The sequence below is a fragment of the Ambystoma mexicanum genome, chromosome 5p (assembly GCF_040938575.1).
Source record: "Ambystoma mexicanum isolate Mex_15411 chromosome 5p, UKY_AmexF1_1, whole genome shotgun sequence".
NCBI lineage: Eukaryota > Metazoa > Chordata > Amphibia > Caudata > Ambystomatidae > Ambystoma > Ambystoma mexicanum.
The window spans coordinates 145,756,534-145,777,800 of record NC_090930.1 but is presented as its reverse complement, the minus strand read 5'-3'; the positions used below and the strand labels follow the sequence as shown (position 1 = coordinate 145,777,800).

Here is a 21,267-nt window from a genome sequence, read left to right as displayed (position 1 = left end):
ACAGTGCATGACCCCCTGCATGTGCACCCCTATCAGACAGTGCATGACTCCCTCCATATGCACCCCTATCAGACAGTGAATGATCCCCTGCATGTGCACCCCTATCAGACAGTGCATGACCCCCTGCATGTGCACCCCTATCAGACAGTGCATGACTCCCTCCATATGCACCCCTATCAGACAGTGCATGATCCCCTGCATGTGCACCCCTATCAGACTGTGCATGGCCCCCTCCATATGTACCCCTATCAGACAGTGCATGACCCCCTGCATGTGCACCCCTATCAGACAGTGCATGACCCCCTGCATGTGCACCCCTATCAGACAGTGCATGACCCCCTACATGTGCACCCCTATCAGACAGTGCATGGCCCCCTCCATATGGACCCCTATCAGACAGTGCATGACCCCCCTGCATGTGCACCCCTATCAGACAGTGCATGACTCCCTCCATATGTACCCCTATCAGACAGTGCATGACCCCCTGCATGTGCACCCCTATCAGACAGTGCATGACCCCCTGCATGTGCACCCCTATCAGACAGTGCATGACCGCCTGCATGTGTACCCCTATCGGACAGTGCATGACCCCCTGCATGTGTACCCCTATCGGACAGTGCATGAGCCCCTGCATGTGCACCCCTATCAGACAGTGCATGTCCCCCCTCCATGTGTACCCCTATCGGACAGTGCATGAGCCCCTGCATGTGGACCCCTATCAGACAGTGCATGACTCCCTCCATGTGTACCCCTATCGGACAGTGCATGAGCCCCTGCATGTGCACCCCTATCAGACAGTGCATGACCCCCTACATGTGCACCCCTATCAGACAGTGCATGGCCCCCTCCATATGGACCCCTATCAGACAGTGCATGACCCCCTGCATGTGCACCCCTATCAGACAGTGCATGGCTCCTGTGTCTCCCCAAGGTCTGTGCATGACTTTCTTCATTCTTGTGCTTTGCCTCACTGGAGGTTCCTAGTCCTGTCCCTGAACTAGTGAGCCTGCTCTGCTAAAGACCACAGCATAGGGCTGCCTTCACTGGTTACGTCCCTTGACCATCTCCAGCCCTGCAAGAAGAGCTGGAGCTAGCATGGACAGTACCGCCCAGTGTAATGTGTACCGCTATATGAGGGGGTGTACCCTCCGATCGGTACAATACCGAAATGTGGACAGAGATGCAAACATGACATTGGCACTTTCCCCTCTCTGGAAACAGGGCCAACGTGTTCAGTTAATCCCATTATTAGCATCTGGGTTGTGCTAAAATGTTCAGACACAAGTGCCAATGTGTCCACAAATGCTTTATGCAGAGACAGGCTTTAATCAGAGTTTCCTAAAGAGACTAAGTTGCTGTATGCATGGGAGCATAGACAGCACAGTCACTATAGCTGACAAACACCTCAGCTTTAGTGAAATGGTACTTCAAGTCAGAGGATATAGAAAAGGTTCCCAATGAGGTCCCCCGCCTGGCTCTATCTACGGACAACAAGAGGGGTGGTGCACCCGTACACCAGTGGATGAAGGGACAGATGAAGGTCTGGGGAAGCTCCCCATGTCACCTGCCTTTAATCCCCGGCCCGCCACCATGAACCGACCCCCTGCCCATCTGAGAAAGCCTGAAGCTCCCGCTTAACAGACCCAAAGCGCCAACATGGGAAAAGACACCTTCCCTGCAAAGGAAATGACTACCGTACACTCTCCATTAGGAGCCAGATCAGTGAAGTCATTTCACAGAGTTAGCAGGAATTGTGAACACTGCAGATACAGTGTTGCATGATCTGAAGGAAACGCAGAGGGCAAACAGCTTTCCAATGATGCAAGCACAGGAAGCACAAAACAATCCCAGGTGCAGTCAGGGACAGTAAACAATCCCAGTGATCACCCAACTAGAAGCACTGAGAGTCCCATTCATGGGAAGGGAAGAGCACATTAGAAAAGCACATCGCCCCAGTTGATCAGGGTGGGTCGTTGGCAGGCAGTGGGAGAGTGTTAAAGTGTGATATAAGGAGGTGCCCGGAGAGAAGACGTGGAAAAGAAAGCGAAGGAGGTGGTAGTAGTAGAAACAGTGAAGGATGTGGTAACAACAGAGGAAGAGATGGTAGGAGTAGAGGCGGCAGTGGTAAAATCTGAGGAGGTGGTAATAATAGTGGAAGAAGTGCTGCAAATAGAGGAAGAGGGGACCAACAGAGGTGGTGGCAGTAGTTTAAGAGGAGGAATCTGTAGTACCAGCAGACGAGGTGGTAACAGAAGAGGAGGAGTAGTAACAGTGGAGGGGTTATTAGTAGGAGGTTGAGATGGAAGAAGGTTTAACAGCCGAGAAGAAGGGGAGGGCAACCCGCTAGCATGACATTATAGCAAGGTATAAGGAAGTCGGTTTCACCCAAGGCAGGTTGAGGCGGAAAAAGAGTTAGGCCAGGAGGGCAGAGAATGGCGAGGGGGTGCAAGATGTAAAAGAGGTGGTACCCCATCATCAATAAAAGGCAAGGTGTCCGGGGCTAGCAGCAACAACACCTGGACCCTCCTTTCCTCAACAGAGATAGTGTGGCTATGCCGGCACGCAGTCCAAGAGACAGTGACTGACAGAAGGCTTTTTCAGCATAAGGAACAAGTTTAGTAGAAGGGATTGGGCAACCATTGGGAAATATGCAGAACCACTGGATGGTGAAACATCATTACAACCCGAGGGAGAGAATTGGTCGGGTTTCATCTTTCATTCTATTTTCTTAACTTGTGCGTCAACAAAAGTTTGTGAACCGTCCTTCTGGAGTTCAGTCCTTTGTGTATTCCACATGGGCCTCCTGACGGGGAAGGTACCAGATGTACCTATAGCAGACTTAAAAGGTGCTACAGAGAAGAAGGCTGCACCAAGAAGCAGAATTGGGGTAAACTGTCCTGCGTAAGGGGTGGGATCATAAAGATTGCACCCAGTAATATTTTGTGCCATTTTTTCTGGTAAGGGAATGGGCTTATTTCTGACTTTGTTTTTGCTACCTTTTTTTCAAAACAATTCCTGGGTCCTTCCCTAGAGGACAGACTGTAAATCTACACCCCAAAATGTCAAAATTCAAATAACAGAAGCACCCAATGTGCTACTACTGGTTAATAGATGGATCCTTACCAATCTTTTCATCTTCCTGCACCATCTTCCTTTCCTCGCGGAAAGCTCGAAGCCACCGCAGCTTTTCCTCTAGCTTCTTCGCAAAGTACAAATGTATGTCCTCTGTTTCCTTGTTGTGCAGCTTGAAGGCGTTCTTCACACTGACGTTGAAGTCGTCGTCTCTGCCGTCATCCACCTCGACGACTTCGTACTTATCCATGTCAATGCGGCCTTTGTAGTAGAGGATGTCCCTTCGAATTAGATCCTGGAGACAAGAGGGAGAGAAGGAAGTTCAGTAATGATGGGGGCACATTTTGAGATGACCTCATCCACGATTAATATTTTATTAGTATTTCCCTATGCGCGCCCATTACAAGAACCTCATTAGACCAAAACGTTTATTTTGCAAATGAGTCCCTGTAGGTTGCGGCATAAGCAGTTTTCCATTGCAAATTAATGTATTCGGTTTTAGATCACATACAGAAGAACACTCAAGGAGCATTTTAATTACAGCGAGGCTTGCATCAGGGCCTGCAGGAGCTGTCATCCTTTAAGGTCACTTGTGATGGTCTGTCTACACTTTCTATGCTGCACTGGCCGCCCGCCTGGTTACATCCTTACTGCTCCTAATTACATTCGAAGAAGATTCACAACTTAGCATCATCTGTAGATCCTGCAAACCACCAAGGGGAAACCAAAGTCTGAAAGCCATCCTTGATGTCCACAATCCCTGGAGGCAATTCCAGTTGACCATTTGTAAATGATGTCTATTGGATCCAGTTCAGGCATATGGGTTTTTGGACGCTTGACTACTGTAAATACAGTGGGTAGAAATTAGACATTCTGCCAGCTAAATGCTTTAAACTGAGTTTGAGGGACGGTATTACACAGGTCCAAAGTGCACTTGGAAGCATCAGAATTCTCTCCAAAGCAGAGGTGTAAAAGGCCAAGATTTTTTTTTAGAGCTGCAGAACAAGCAGCTGGCACTTAAGCAATAAGCCCCGAGCAGGGGGAGGGGGGCATTACCAATGTGGGTAATGCCCTGGGGACCAATAGTTACAGACCCGAGAAAATGGCGTTACAGTCTTTTAATTGAAAGATTTTCCATTGAAAAAAACTTTTCAATTCATATTTATCCATCGAAAATGTATGTATGTGTATTTGGGTGGGCTAAAGGGTGAAAGAGTTAAATGGTTACATTTGGACAACAGGGGTTTGGGGGTGAATCCCTCAATTAAAAAAAATGAAAATTATTTGGGAATGGGTGTTTTAAAGGCAGAAAAACAGGGATTTGGAGGGACCCCCAATTTAAAAAAATCGTTATACAGGTTTTCGATGGAAATTGGTATTAAACCACTTTAGAGGAAAAATAATTTGTTGGACAAAATTCGATGGAAAATCTATTCAATTAAAAAAAATCGATGGATAGACTAGTAACCAACACATGTTTCCATCTCTGTTAACTTTCCCCCCTTCCTCTCCTGACTCACTCTACACTTCAGGCATTTGAAATTGCCTTTGTTTTCTATTTTCAGAGGCAAGCGGAGCAAAACTGTGTCAAGGTCCCAAGCAGATGTTTCTGTCTGATTTGCCATTAAATCAGAGGAATGCAATTAGCAATGCAAATGAACTAGGCACCCCACAGTTAAAAAAGCCTGTTTGGTATAGGACGAACACATACATGACGGCTGCATATATCATATGAACACATCTTTACTTGCCATAAGCACATTTAACGTCGCAAGGCAAACATAAAGACTTTCATGAAAGCCAAGCCCCCCACAGCTTCAGAAACAGATTCACGACCAAGGACTTTTGCCATGTAAGATCAGGCTTATTTGTAGGGCATGTGCACCTCGATACCGCGTAGAACAAATAAACAGATTATATGGATAAAGGGTACAGTGTGTGTTAGGTGCACAGAGCTCGAACTGCAAACATGGACCATAACCACATTCAGTGTTTACAACTGGACTGTGGTGGCATGGCACAGTCAATCTTAGGTGGAAGTTTGTGATATAAATGGCTTGTGGCAAGCGACCACAGTTCATGCCATTGCAGTCAGTTTAGGCATATCTGTTTATAAAACACTGATTGTGGTCGTGGTCTGTGCATGCATGCAGTCAAGGTGTACAGGCGATCCAAGAACACAGCAGCCCATATTGCTGGTTCTGTGTTGCTGCAGATGAATGACTCTAAAACTACACATTTGTGTTGCTTAGTGCATAGGTGTACCTTGATCAAAGGTCATGACTGATGTTATGTGGGTATGTGTGGTGACCCAGGCGTATGGCCTCAGAGCATGCTTATGATACAGGTCTGCCAAACATGGACTGCAGCCTTTGGTCCATGGCTCCTGGTCCTCACCTATGTCCACTAAGCAGAGTATTCTTTACTAGTTCAAATATATACCAACATGTTCACAACCAGGATGTAGACTGGGCACTTGGGTTCCTGACCCAGCTACATGAATTGCTGACCTTGCTGACCCTACTGCAGAACCTGCTCACATAACTGCCAAACTTTCGGATCCATTTGCAAAACTTGCTGACCCGGCTGCAGAACTTGCTGCCCTAGCTGCTGCCCAGCGCTGCAGAACTTGCTGAACTCGCAGCAGAATTTGCTGATTCACGTGCAGGAAATTCTGACCTTGCTGCTGAACCTGCTCACATAGCTGCAGAACTTTCTGACGCATTTGCAGAACTTGCTGACCCGGCTGCAAAACTTGCTGCCCTAGCTGCTGCCCTAGCTGCAGAACTTGCTGAACTCGCAGCAGAATTTGCTGATCCACCTGCAGGACTTTCTGACCTTGCTGCAGAACCTGCTCACATAGCTGCAGAACTTTCTGACCCATTTGCAGAACTTGCTGACCCGGCTGCAGAACTTGCTGCCCTAGCTGCTGTCCTAGCTGCAGAACGTCCTGAACTCGCTGCTTAAGTTGCTGATCCAGCTGCAGGACTTTCTGACCTTGCTGCAGAACCTGCTCACATAGCTGCAGAACTTTCTGACCCATTTGCAGAACTTGCTGAACCGGCTGCAGAACTTGCTGCCCTAGCTGCTGTCCTAGCTGCAGAACGTACTGAACTCGCTGCAGAATTTGCTGATCCAGCTGCATGACTTTCTGTCCTTGCTGCAGAACCTGCTCACATAGCTGCAGAACTTTCTGACCCATTTTCAGAACTTGCTGACCCGGCTGCAGAACTTGCTGCCCTAGCTACTGCCCTAGCTGCAGAACGCGCTGCAGAACTTGCTGATCGAGCTGCAGGACTTTCTGACCTTGCAGCAGAACTTGCTAACCTTGCTGCAGGACTTTCTGAACTCGCTGCAGAACTTGCTGATCCAGCTGCAGGACTTTCTGACCTTGCAGCAGAACTTGCTGACCTCGCTGCAGGACTTTCTGAACTTGCTGCATTACTTGCTGATCCAGCTGCAGGACATTCTGACCTTGCTGCAGAATGTGCTGTTTAGCCTTGTCACAGTGAGGTGGAGAAACACACACGGGTGATGCAGTACGTGCCACAGTACTTGTCTCTCTCTGCTTCCCTTGTCGGACGGGTCATGTGCTGATTGTGTTAATGGCTCTCGAGTTTCTCCTAGCTTCCTGTGCAATGGCTGCCAGAGCAATCACCTTTACTGGGAAACAGGACGAAATCTATTGCAGAAGCTCCACAAACACTTCCTTCCTTTTGGGTGCAGCAGAGGCCTTTTTCTATTACAAAGGTCGGTGTCAAGATTTGTAGATCCCAATTGTTCCATGAAATATAACATCGCTCTACACTTGGGGTACACGGAGATGATACACTTGTTCAGGAAGGAATTGTGCGGAAAAGAACTGAAATATTGTGTGGATATAAAGTGGACATAAAGAATTAAGAGTACATAGTAGTTGTTCTTTTTTACAGTTCCAGGTCCCAGAGAGATTTATCTCAATTGCAACCCATTGGTGGACCTACTACACCAACAGTTATTAAACACCTACAGGTATTCACATAGACCCCTTTGGCTATTCTGTCAACATCATTTTATCAATTCTTTACAGATTTCAACAATTGTTTGAATTGTACTTTTAAGGAAATACATTTTGATTGTGGGCAGAGGTGCAATACATTTACTCATTTACAAACGTCTGCTTCATAGACCAAACCAAACTCCTTGCATGTGCAATGAATGATTAGCATATGCAAGCATCATGACTTGCCCAAATTGGGTCTAAAAACCAGAAGAGCTCTCATTCTGTGAAATATGCATCAGCTGAGGTTGAAATGACAGAGGTGACAGGTTAATGGCGAGTGTTGTTGCATTCAGCATCGTGCTGCATAACGCACAGCCTGTACTGGTGGAAGATCTATACCTCCCAGCAGGTCATTGCATACCTTCCTAATTTAAGAATGTCATCCATAAATATCCTCCCCCTCTCCTGTGAACACAGTATACTTCCATAAGCGTTCAGCACTCCATGCCCCTCTCCCCACTTCATCGCCCCATGTCCTTAACTCCCCTGGCACCAATCTTGCCAGCAAGCCATGCCCACTGCCTTGTCAGTACCCTATTCCTTCACCCATTCTGTTACTAGCTCCACCCTACTACCTCAAATAAGCTCCAATGCTCTCGACCCCCGTCCACGCCATGTGCCCCAATGAGCGTTTTACCACCTCTTCTTCTTTGGTAATACCTCTCAAATGCAGTATAAGAATCCTGCCCTGCATTCGTAAGCAGCACCTGAGCTCCCTGCAATCTTCCATCTCCTAACCCTTTAGCATTTTGATGCATTTTGCCTGCCCCTTTAAATCATGCAACAGTCCTATGTACCCTGCTTTTGACACACTCATATTCCCCACCCATCCTTTAGCACATCAGTTGACCATTCACTTCTGGAATGGATACCCACACACATTAGCATTTAAGAATGCAATGCTACCCTACTATAGGGATTTGCGACCTGCGGCTTTCCAAATGGTTTGGACAATGATTCACACAATTCCTCACCATTGACTATGCTAGATAGTACTGATGGAAGTTGGGGTCCAAAACATCTGGAGAGCCATACCTTGCAGACCCCTGGCCCAGACTCCATACTCAAACTCAATAGTCTCCAAATACTGATGATAGAAACCAATGTCCCCACACAACTACTTCATGTATGTGATGCTGTGATTTACAGACAACTACTTCATGTATGTGATGCTGTGATTTACAGACAACTACTTCATGTATGTGATTCTGTGATTTACACACAACTACTTCATGTATGTGATGCTGTGATTTATGGATGTAGTTTTTGTTGGAATATGTTCTGTATCTGAAAAGGGCTGTTGGTTTCTTAGTGTGGAGATCTGTCATATCAGCCAAAAATAAAAGGAAACTATACAGCGCATTTCATGTCCAGGTGGATAAGTCATGGGTTAAGCACTCGCCTCTGACACGGGGCCACCCTGTACTGCAGTAAGTTGGAATCACAGTGTCCTTGAAAAATTATTTTTCTCAATCTTATCCCCGTTCTTTCGGTGGTCCACATGGGGCTGTCCTTGGGCCACTACATTGTCCTCTATAGTTGGCACCTTTAACTTCACTGATATCCTCTTGCGGGTTTCAGATGCACTTTTATCCCGACAAGACCCAAATCTATCTTTGTTTTCCTTCTTTTGATGACATCATCCATCAACTGTGAGAAACCTGAGGGTATTCTCACTCCTAAAACCCCTGGATCCTCTTCTTAGGTGGCCAGGGAAAGGCCATTGCTATTGGATGCCGACCCTGGGGGTGGAGAGCAAAGGAGGATCACCTGAGTGGGGGGTCGTTGGAGTTTGGAAGTGGAGTACCTTCAGCCAAGACATGGTATCCCATTTCCTAATTATGTCCAACCACCTCCTCCCCCGACCTTTATGGGCTATTGTAAGCCAGCCCTCCCCATTTCCCCTCATGGACACTTAACAGTACTGAGACGAGGAAGAGGCGACTAAGAGGAATGAACACTACACTTTCATTTTACCACTCTGGTACTGGGATGAGGAAGATGCTTGCAGAGTATGGTGAGATTCAGGCATGCCCCCGTTATTGCAGTCAGGTAAACCAAATTAAGGGTTCACACCTGCAACCTGTTAGGTTGCAGGTGTATACAGAGAGAGTCAGAGAACACTGGGGAGATGAAAAACAGGGAGGCCTCTGGGGATAAAACCAGAACGGGGCCTGTTTTTTGAGGAGGCAGCCGTGGTAGGACTGTGGAGGGGCCAGGACTCTGGCCAGCAGCCCAGAGAGAGAGTGTCCATCATGAGGAAGCTGCAGCAGGAGCTGCGTTGTCACAGAAGGACGCGGGACGCTGTCTGCGTCAATCCAGGGGCGGCAAAGCCATCAGCATGTGCACAGCAAGCCCGATATGCGAGCAGGACTTGCAGAAGCTAGCTCGCTGACAGAAGACAGAAGCAGCAGGAGCCACTGACGAGCAACGCCAGAGACGGGTGAGTGTCAAAGAAAGGCACTGGCTGACCGGGGTGTTCTGAGTGTGCTGCGAGTGAAGTAATATTTGCCAAACAGAGCGAAAGGCTTGCTTTGAATCAAGTGAATGCATATGAATCATCAAACTGACCGGTAACTTAAAACTGAACACAGTAAATGCACATTAAGTGCCAAGCTGAACAGAAAACTAAAGTTAACCAAAAAAGATATATCTTGAATACTAAACTAAATAGAAATTTGGAATCAAAACATATCAAGTGCATATTGAATACCGAAGGAAAACTTGAAATCGAGCATGACGAATGCTCAGAAAATACTGAACTGAATGAAACATATTAATTAGGACTATGACAGCGTGGAATGGAGTACAATTTCTATGGGGGAAAATAAGGTGCAGACAAACAGGAAATGTCCATATGAAAGTTGCAAGTGTAAAAGAGTGCCATAGAAAGGTGGAATCTGGGCACAACCACTACAAAGTGGACTTTGAGAATAACCGCAGTACGGCAAGGCCAAAGACTGGCAAGAGGTGTGTGGCACGGTATGGCAGAGCCAAGAGGCTAACAAGGGGAAGCCAGACAAGTGGGATCCTGCATACAAAGCCAAGAGGCCAATAAAAGAGCAGCTAATTTGAAAGTAACTCTGCACATCTAAAGCAGGTATAAAAGGACCTGTGTGGGCTGAAGAGCCTGGGATCCTGGTTGCGCGACCTGTGTTGGGTAGACCTGTGGTCTGATGGCTGCGGCGAGAACAGTGGAAAATTTAGGAAACCCAAAGACATTGGGCCACATTACGGGTCCGGCGGTAACCGGTGCTAGTGGCGGGATGCTGCTGGACCCGTAAATATGTACTGGTGCCTGATATCCCGATAACACCGGGGGATTACAAACCCGGAGGCCCCAAAAGTCAGGCGCCGATAAATTATAAATCGCCATTCCCATAGAGTCTCAGAGGACTCTATGGGAGTGGGGACATAAGAGGTTTCCGTGAAAACTCTGCATGCGGTGCCATCCTGCCTGGAAATTCTGACCGGCCGGGTGGGAGGGCACACGCCCGGCAGTGTTTTAGTATGCCTTTCTGGAAACAAAGGTGCCAGTAAGCTTGCCGGCACCGTTGTTTCGGGACCAGCACACTTAGAATGAGGCCCATTGTGAATTAAACTCAAGAAATGCACCACAATTTACCCTTTGAAATAAACCAGAAGGAGGGTAAAGTGGACCTAGATTTGTTTTGAACATTTGAAAGATGGAACCTATAAGACAGGTGCCACAGGGTGCATGACTCTCACCGTCATCTTATAACATTTTCACAGTGCTGTTTTTCAATTTGCTGGAAAAAAACGACATAGGTTTTACCAACTTCGCCGATGACACTCAGTGTGTCATTCCCATGTCAGGCCATTACAAGGAGGATACAAAAAGGTTAAATGAGACCTATAAAATCATCGAAAGTTGGATGACGGAAAACGGCCTGCACTAAATAAAGAGAAAACCGAGTTGAAGATAATTGGTACAAGTCATAAAATAAACAAACTGGAAGAGGACTACAAACACTTTGAAATAGTGTGTCGTAGAAACTAAGAAGAATGCAAAAACTCTGGGGGTTGTCTTTGACCAAAACCTAAATATAAAGGCACACATAGGCAGACTGATGTCCTCTACAGCCTATCATATTAAACTGCTGGATCAACTCAGACCTTTTATTTCTCAAACTAACTGTAAGGCTATTGCTAGAGCCATCGTGGGGTCTAATGTCAATTTTTGTAGTACTCTACTGGTGGGAGCAGCAACATCGGATATTGCTAGATTACAGACGCTCCAAAACACCAAGGTTCGAACCACTGTAGGTCTAAAAAATACTGACCATGTCTAGGAGGCCAGACGGGGTCTGCATTGGCTTCCCATAGCTGCCAGGATCCACTTTCGGTCACTGACCATCACACACAAATGTCTTAGAGGTTCTGGCCCATGCTACCTAACAGAAGCACTGACAAATAAAATGCAATATTAGAATGCTGAGGTCAAATAACTCAAATCAACTGCACTTTCCCAAATGGAGCCTTACTCTAGTCATAGAAAGTGCATTCTTTAGTGGAGCCCCCAAGGCATGGAACGACATCCCACCTGACATATCGACTCTGTAGCAGCTTTTAGAAAAGGACTCAAAAAACCCTGCTATTCAAATTAAAAGTTCATACTGGCCACCTTCTGTAAATCATTCTAAGATCTTTCTGACTATATGTCATTCCCTCACGCCCCCGGGTTTTTTGGTTGCGCTATACAAATAGAATAAAGTAAAGAAAAGCATTCAGACACTCTTGTTTGCACACCAGTATTCTTGTAATATACCCCCTTTTCTAATTCAACTTCGACGGCTCCCTATTAGATTTCAATTTGAATTTCATTGTCTTCGTCTCATTTTGAAATGTGTTCAAGCTCCGACTCCTGGCTTCTTTAATTTCTCGCTATGACCCCAATAGGGTTCTTCGCTCGTCATCTCAGTTTCTTCTCTCGGTCCCTCGCCCTCCCTGTGCCTCATCCCGCTTCCGTTCCTTGCAATAATTTGCCCCTAATTTATGGAATTATGGAATTCCCTACCTCTCGACATTCGGTCTTGTTCTAATCTTGCTCTTTAAAAAAGAAAAAACGCCTTAAACTACATCTCTTGCATTCGTCCTTTCCTGGTCATGTGTTTCCTGATTTTTGTGTGTCTCGCGTTTGTTCATTGTTCTTCGTCATGCATTAACGGCCATTTCTCATGTTTCCTTTTTTTTGTTTTTAAACTGTTTTACCTTGTACATCGCCTTGGAAAAAGGTGCTATATACATACCATGAAATACATAAATAAATGATATGCCCAAATTGTCAGTGTTCTGCTTCAGAATGTAGCTTTAGAGGAAATTTGACCCCAACAGATGCAAATGCTTTCAGAAGCAGCAGCACAGCCTGAATACACTTAAAAGTGCCTGGAAAATGGAATTCCCATTTGTGGAACATATGACGATGAATGATTTTTCCCTCTCAAGAGGGAGTCAATAACACTAATGTTGGTTGCGGACGATCTAAATGATAAGACGCGCAACTATAACGCTTACATTAGCATACACTTAGAGAGAGACCGCACTTCAAGATGTGAAAGGCATGAATAAAGGGGGACTGATTGATGTGGATATTTATAGACGAGCGAGAGAGACAAAAATATCAAAGCAAGTGTGGAATTTGCATAGATACCAGCCTTGTGTAGATGCGAAGGAAACGAAATGTAAAAATATACCGTGGAACAGCCAACAAAGGAACTGTGACAAGCATATCCATTCAAGCAAACATAGATCAGCAGATGCATGAAGGAAATTAGTAGATAATATTATGAAGACGCATGGAATCTGCCTTCCCAGAATACCGTCAGGTGACCCGGTCTGCAGCATTGTGGTCAAGAGACAAAAAGCCCATAGGACTAGGGGTGGTCTATGGCAGAAGCTTTTTCAAACGCAACATCTGCGGCAGGGGGTATGTTGGTAAACGGGTTGGGAAAATGTGGCAGGAGTTACTTAATTATTTGGTGCCTTGAGGTTCGTTCCAGAGATATAAAGGCAAACTCTGCTTTTACTACTCTCTTATCATGGACAACCTGAGCGCTTCATACTCAAGCTCACCTCCTGTGCCAAGTCCCTCGGGTTCCACATCGACAAACACCTCTGCTTCAAGACACACATAGCGAAGAAAACTCAGTTTCAGCTCACCTTCCTGCGGAAAGTCAAGCCCTTTCTCTCTCAGGACAACTTTAGATCCACTGTTCAATCACTGGTCCTATCCCACATGGATGGCGGCAATGCCCTCCTCAAAGGCCTCCCGTCGTCCTCCCTTGGGCCTATGAGAAATGTCATGCACGTGGCCGCATCAAGGGTCTATGCAGATAAGATCATATCACCCCGGCCCTCATCGACCTTCACTGTCTCCCACTGCATGCGCAAATCCCCTTCAAGTCTTGCTGCATCATCTATAAGGCAGTCACTCTCAATTCACCCAGCTACCTCGCGCAGAACCTCAGCATCTCCAGTGGACAGCACACCACCAGAAGCCAAGACACGTACAAACTTTACATCTACCACTTCTCTGCCCATACACTAAAACTATGGAACTTCCTCCCCGCTCAGCATCAGACTGGCCCCCGCGCTCCAACAGTTCAGGAAATAACTCAAGACCCATTGCTTCAAGGAGTCTCTCGTCCTCAACACCTAGGCCATCACGTCACCCCCTGTGCCACCTGACTCGTTAGACGCCATCTGCCCTGCCACCCTGTACAGCTGTACCCCTCCTCTGTGCCCCTCTGTTTCCTACCCCCGCTGTATATCTGTTCTGTCGAAGCTAGGTCCACGCTCAATAAATACCATAATAAAAATGGTCCATGAGTCCGAGGAACAATGACTTGCAAGCGCAATAAGGCGGTCCTTGCAGGAGTGAGATGAAGCCATACTGTTGGGCTCTGGGAATGTTTGACATGGAGCTGCTCGGCAGCAGCAGTGAGAATGGGGCAAGACTCCCAGCCACAGCCGAGAAGACCTGAACAATGAAGAGGGTAGGGGAGAACCGAAGATGCCAAGTGCTGGGACCAAGTGAAGCTGGCGAGGGGAGTCTTGACACATGGACCAAGGACGACGAGCAGGTAGACCAAGAGAAGACAAAGCCCAGAGCTGGTACAGAGGTGGAGGTCCATGGACGGACACCAGATGCCAGGGTGAGGAGAGAGAGATGGTCTAGGTGCTGTTCAGAAGCAACCAACGCTAAACACAGATGGTACAGGCTACACCGAGTAGGATTGCTGGACGCTCTCAGATTGAGGGCTCCACAATCCACATTGAAAAGACACATAGCATGCTGGAAGTTTGATTAGGAATTTCTAAAAAGTATTGGTGAAGTCTCATTGAAAAGACCCATTGCACAGTGAATTTAGAGTCAGAGTTCCTTGAATGCAGAAAAACCTGCCACTGCAAAGAAGTGGGCCAGAGAAAGAGGCCTTGGTTAATATACTGCATGATGGAATTTGGAATCCAAATTCCAATACACAATGGAAAACCCACAGCATGCTCGAATTGGAGTCAGCAAACAAAGCACAATGAGAAAGAGCCTTTAAAGGAAAATAATACATACTTGAATGGGGTGTTAGCACTCCAGTATCTTGATAAAGAGATATTGAAGGAATACAATACAGCTATTGAAGGAATACAATGCATATTTGAACAAGGAGATCATTCAGTATCTTGATAAAGAGATATTGAAGGAATACATTGCATACTTGAATGGGGAGTTTGCACTCCTTACTTAGCTTCATTAAGAGATATTGTTGGTATATAGCTGGTAAGATATCTCAGCGGGTTTAGCGCTCACTGTTGCGATCTGCGTGTGATTTCCAGGTCGCAGTTTCGAATCCCAGCAAGGCCAACTCAGCCTTCCATCCTCCGAGGTTGATAAACGAGTACCAACTTCAGTTGGGTGATATTGTATGCATATATGGTCTCTGTAAAGAGCTTAGGCGCAAGTGGTATATAAATAACACATCATTATCATTTTGTAGGAATACTATAGGAATACAATAAATACTTGATCGGGAGGAATACAGTGCCTCCTGGCATTGGAACTCCCAAAGACACAGAAACGGCTTCATGCATGCTAGAATGGGAGTCAGCAATCCGGAAGCATCTTGGAAAAGTAAAACAGAGACTGTGAATGAAACAATTTGGAGCTAGGACTCTGGATGCATCTTGGGAATGAGACCCTGGAGGGGCACAATGCATGCTGGGACTTTGAGTTACAACTCTTAAACCACCCAGAGAAAATAAACTCTAGTGACAACTCGAACCTGAAAAGTGTAAGAAGACATTATAGCAAAAGAATGACATTTAGAACATGTATGATGAGCTATTGACGTCTTGTGTAAGTTGTGCAGGCAAGAAACCTGCATTTATAAAATAAAAACGTTAACATTAAATCCGTAAATTAAGCGAGGAAATGATACATACAGGATAACACTGATTTCTGAAACTATATAATATGTCTGCAGGGTTTATTCTGGAATTTAATTTGAAATTTAAAATGTCCATTTCCATTTTGTGTTTCCAAAGTGCAAACCACCCTGCGGTACAATGCTCTTGCCGCAACACATGGTATTGCACATTCTGCAGAGGGGTCCCCAAGAAGTTCTCCAGGAGTAATCCCAGGCACACCCTGAAAAAATGCGCCCTAACTGTGGGTCGCTGATTCAAATGTTTGGCGACCCTTAAATATTAACGGGTCACTTTGGGGAGGCCAAACCAGTCGCTATAGCGCTAAATGGGCCTAAATTAATAAAAGGCACTATGTAGCGCCGATGTAGTGCTTTTTTGTGAATTAGGCCCATTTAGTATGGTGCAAAGAGTACTTTTGCTGTGCAGAGTGACTTTGCTCTGCAAACATACATTTTGCACTGCTCTGTGAATTAGGCCCGGTTAAATATGTTTGCTGGCAGTGCAAAGTCACTTTGCACCACGCTAAACGTTCCATGAATTAGGCCCTAAGTGTGAACACTTCAAGAAACTCAAACTTTTCCAGATCATTTCTTGACTAGTTTGAAAGTTTGCAGTGCCATGAACAACCTGAAAATTGGGTAATTTGAATTATCGCCACACTTGTGAGAACGAACAAAGGACATCAGTCAGGCAGCTGGGAACATGTTTGGGACCAAGCAGTGGAGTCATCTGATCAAAATCATTAGGATCATGCATCTGACATTAAAGTAAGGGATGTCACCTACCATTTGACCCCGATGACTGGACAATGAAATTGCTTTAAACCAATCCTTATTGATAACCAAAAGCTCCCGCATATGCAATATTTACTACTAAAACTTGCAAAAGCTGAAGACACGCCTGCTTTTAAAAGATGAGGAGTCAGATTGGTGACATCACCGGAAAGAAATTTAAAAGGATTCAGTCATGAATAAAATCCTGTGTGACAATGCTCCCAAATACCATGGTGACAGAATAAACAACCCACATAAGCGTTGCACAACCTTCTCCTGGTTATAGTAGACAAAGAAGTCTGAAAGCGCCACCTACATGGCACCAGCAAATAAGACAGTAGCACCAGCTTGAAAAACCCCTCAAAACACGTCCCTTCCTGCCTATTACACACACAATGGCATGCAGCGCTCATCAAGCGATTGAGCACCTGATGGGGTTTAGTGCTGTGCAAGAATAATTTCAATCTAGCACCCGAGAGTCTCCAACACCCTTGTCCTTGTACACTCATGTAGAGGAAGAGCCAACTACCCCTACCAGAAGCTCCTCCCCCACGCTGCCTATATGTTGTGAACCGGGAATTCCGACATGCACAGTACCAGTGAGAATGCCGATACCACACAGAATCCTCGAGGCAAGGTATCCATTGAGAAAACCTTATATACATTCACAAAGAATTAATGGTCTTCTGGAAAAAGTCCCGGAAGAAGGATGAAAATGAATAAGAAAGAAGACTGGTGAAGTAATACGAAATAGAACTGATACATCTAGAAAAGACACAAATGAAGAAGGTATATAGATATTCTATAGGATCTGAGGATCAGGTATCCAAGAAAAGCAAAATTTCAGGTCAAAATGAAGATTGTCCATGCAAAGAAACACTGGAGAAAATGCAAAGTCATTTTACAATTGTACAGATGCTGTAATGCAAGTAGACAAAGTAATCCTGAGGCTGGTTACGTAGCGAATAGATTGCAGCAATGAGCCAATGTATACACATAGGAATGTATAGAATCTGGATGTTCCATAATGCACTTTAGCAAACTTGAACCACGTGAATGGAGAGGACTTGAAGTGTGGTGCAGTTGAAAATTGCTGATGGCGAATGAGAATTCAAGAAATGCTGGCTGGCCCAGCACTAAGAGTCGGGGCCACTGTGAGCCTGCTTGTCTGTCAAGAAGCTACATGAAGGTGAGAAAGAAACACACGTCTGTTTGAGGTTGGATGAAAAAACACTGAAGGAGTCCAGGGTTCATCATTTAATAACATTGTATGCAATGAACAGCTTGAAAACATTGTCTACGTCACATGATCAGATGAAAATAGACTTTGGGTTGAGCTACACCGAAACCAGAAGATAAGACCATGCCACACTCCCTTTTATTCTCAGGCACAGTGAGCCTCTACAAGGCAGAGTTCAAAGCCTAATTGAATGGCAGACCGTCGGAGTGATGAAGGATGAGGGCTAATGGGGTGGGGAGGCATGACCAGGTCATCCCTCCCAGCACCTGAGGTAACCAGCTTGCGTGCTGCTAGCAAGTGGAATATTCCAGAAGGGTACAAGCATGCCAACCAATTATAGAGGGCCACATATCAAAGAGCCCTGTAGTTTGTGTAACCAATAGGGTGTTGAGTGTTAGTATGACACAGAAGATGACTTGCACTTGGTATGGACTTAGTTGTCCACCTGATCATAGAAACCCAATCACCCCCCCGTCAGTATGAAACGTATACCTAAATGTTCCCTTTAAGCCTATCACATCCCCTAGTAGGTTTTTCTTATTTGCCACATAGGATGACGTAAGAAGTGACACATTTTTAGTATAAGAATGTTGTTTTTTCATGTGAAGCTTTGCGAGAAATCGAGCGAATGTCTGTTGATGTCCGTTGTAACTCCCTGTTTTAGATAATTGTTAATAAAACAGTACTGAGTTTTGCCAACTTCCTGAGTAGGTTGGTTATTGATGTATGAGTTCTGCATCCCCATCCATCTCTTATCCCCTGATTCATGGAATTATTCTTCAAACAGGGATTTTCAGGCAGAAATGAGTGCAAATCTGCGTTCTTCACGCACATAATTCCATGAATCAGGCTATTAGAATTGCTACCTCATCTTTAAGGGCCCCAGGTCCGGGGGTTCACCCACAACTGCAAAACATGCAAAGTGCACCTGTGTCAAGTGTGAATGTGTGCATCATAGAAACACCCAATCAGATGCCCCCTTGTCTGTCTGAGCGCAGGTCTGCAAGAGAAGTGTCCTCCAGTGCTTAATTTGAGGGGGTGTTTGCCAGGGCTCAGCGCTGGCACCTATTCCTGAGCCCCGGCACTTGTTGTCTCAGACTCAGTTTGTTTATGATGTGGTGTGCTCGCAACTTTATTATTCTCACTGACAGTCACATAATAAACTCCTATAGAATCAGAGCAAAATGTAAATGCTGATTGTGTAAAGACACTTAAACATTTGTCGCATGTCAAGACACAAGGAGTATGTTATTTTATGTGCATGTTGATTGTTATTTGTAAATCACACACCAGTCGTAGTGACCAAGTAAATCCGGCAACCACAATAAGCCGGTGGGAGTTGCAGCTTTAACCCCATATATGTGGACAGCATGGGGAGCAGCCGTGAGTGATGGCAACAGATAGTGTGTAGCTGCCCAACCTGATGTGTCATGGGCGTGTTAGAAAATATTTGAGCCCCGGCACTTATTTTGTTTACAAATTAAGCACTGGTGACTGCACATTTGAGAGTGCATGAAGTATTCACAAAGGACACGTGCTCAGTTGCGTGAGTACACACTCTGTTAGCTGCCTGCAGCTGTTTGGGATTATTGCAAGTGATGCCCAATACGGAACCGGGCTGCTCATCATTGCGTCACCCACTCAGCACCCCCCCTCTAAATACGCATGACACTCTTGTGAATAAGGTGACCCGTGCATTTCTGGTAACCGTGTATCTCTGTGAGGTGCATCAATGGAGCTTCGAGGAGTGGCCAATTACATATGAATCAAGCACAAACATTTTCAAGTTCAAGTATCTTGCTCCATGTTGCTCAGAAAAACAAAAGTCTTGTATGCCTTTGCTTGCCCAGCATGCTAATCACCACGGAAACGTGATTTAATACATGCACATGCCAACTTTATCCATTCCATTCGGGAGACGCTAATCCAGTCCTGGTTTTAATTTTATATTCTGGTACTTGTAGTCCTGGATTTCCCCATTGTAATCCTAGGACTACTAGGTTTGAGAATGCAAGTACTTGTGGACCTGGTTATCCCCATTATACCTTAGGACTACTACGTCCAGAATGCAAAGTTAAAACCAGGACTGAACTAGTGTCTCCTGAAGGGAATGGAAAATAGCAAAATATGTGATTTGACAACATGCCTCTGAGCTCCTTCACTACAAAGCTGGCTGGCATTGTTGGCTCCTTTTGTGCATATGCTAACTTGAAGGCCACCGCACTAGTATTGTATTTAACACTGGCTCATTCATGCGAGCATGGCTCGTTTCATTAGGAAGATGTTAGTCAAATCCTAGTTTTGGATTCTGCGACTTGAATTACAGTATTTTGCCATTATAAATCCAGGACTACAAGTGCCAGAAGGCAGTGAAAAAGCACAGGATTGGACTAGGATGACCTGAATGGAAAGTGGCATGTTGGCAAGGATGCCGACTCCAAAAGAACATTTCAGTTACCCAATGACTTACTTTCTCACTGACTGACTGATGGGCTCGGATTTCAGATGGTTTGTCAATTCAGAGGGGTTGATAGCTTGTTGTGTGGACCTCTCTGTACCCTGCAGGTTCCAAGCTTGACTCTCTAAAGGGTAGACGTCTATAACATACACACCAATTATTATTATTATTATTATTATTATTATTATTATTATTATTATTATTATTATTATTATTATTATTATTATTATAACACTTATTGCTTAAATGACAAACACACACTAGGTTTATTGATTTTTATTTATTGAGCATTTGTAAGGCACCTATACAACAGAATGGTGTTTCCAGGCGCCACAAGGCAGAGTGGGGATGGAACAAGGGGCGTAAATAACATTGGCTAAAAACAGTAAATATATAATGATGATCCTACTAGGCCTTTTGACATTTGAACGTGCAAGTGCTATGAAGAGAAGTGCCCGAGATAGGGATAGGTGGGCGGAGGGCAAGGAATGGACATAGGTCGGTGGGGGACCGGGAGAGAAGTGCCAGGAGGATCCACGGGAGGATGCTAAGTGCTAGGGCGGACGAAACCCAAGGGTGGAATGCACAGCGGGGGGCACAGGGAGCAGTGCTCTTGTGGGGTGGGGGAATGCTGGTGTCGACTGAGTAATGGACCTGCTATCCTGTGAGATTCAGGAGTACCAGGCCACCAGTCTCAGCGGCAGTGGGGTGATAAGCAGGGAGGGGAAAGAGGGAAATAGAGGAAAGCCGAGTTTTGAGAAGTTACTGGAATTTAAGGAGATCCGGCTCAAGTCTGAGAGGGGTAGGGAGGCTGTCCCAAAGGGCCGCACCAGCTGAAGAGAGAGATCTGCCCCCCACTTTCTGCTTGGAGAAGAGTTTGACAAGCAGAGAGTTGTAGTTAGAGGTGCGGAGGGCTTTAGCAGGGGAGTGTCTATAAAGAGAAAGTTGGTGCTAGCGTGCTCCTACGCTCCAGAAAGCCTTGTGGATGATGCAGAGGGTCTAGAAATGTGATCCTCATGGCCACCGGGAGCCAGTGAAGAGATTTTAGGGCTGGAAAGATACTGTCCCTAGGCTTGAGACCAAGAATAAGCCTTGCAGCCCTATAATGGATTAGCTGAAGGGGGGGGGGTAGGGAGGAAAGGGGGAGGTTGAGGAAGAGGCTGTTGCAGTAGTCCCACGTAGAGAGGACCAGAGCTCTAGAGACAATGAACATCTGGGGGAAGGTGAGTAAAGGGAGAAT

General features: G+C 45.7%; 1 protein-coding gene across 3 annotated transcripts in view; it reads right to left on the bottom strand.

The window, feature by feature from the left end:
* ARHGEF9 (Cdc42 guanine nucleotide exchange factor 9) overlaps positions 1-21,267 on the bottom strand; it is a 1,787,868-nt gene that overhangs the window by 73,904 nt on the left and 1,692,697 nt on the right. For all 3 annotated transcript variants that reach the window (XM_069612543.1, XM_069612544.1, XM_069612545.1), the window contains one exon: positions 3,124-3,367. In XM_069612543.1, coding sequence (XP_069468644.1) covers positions 3,124-3,367 — 244 coding nt within the window. The remainder of the gene's footprint in view (positions 1-3,123; positions 3,368-21,267) is intronic.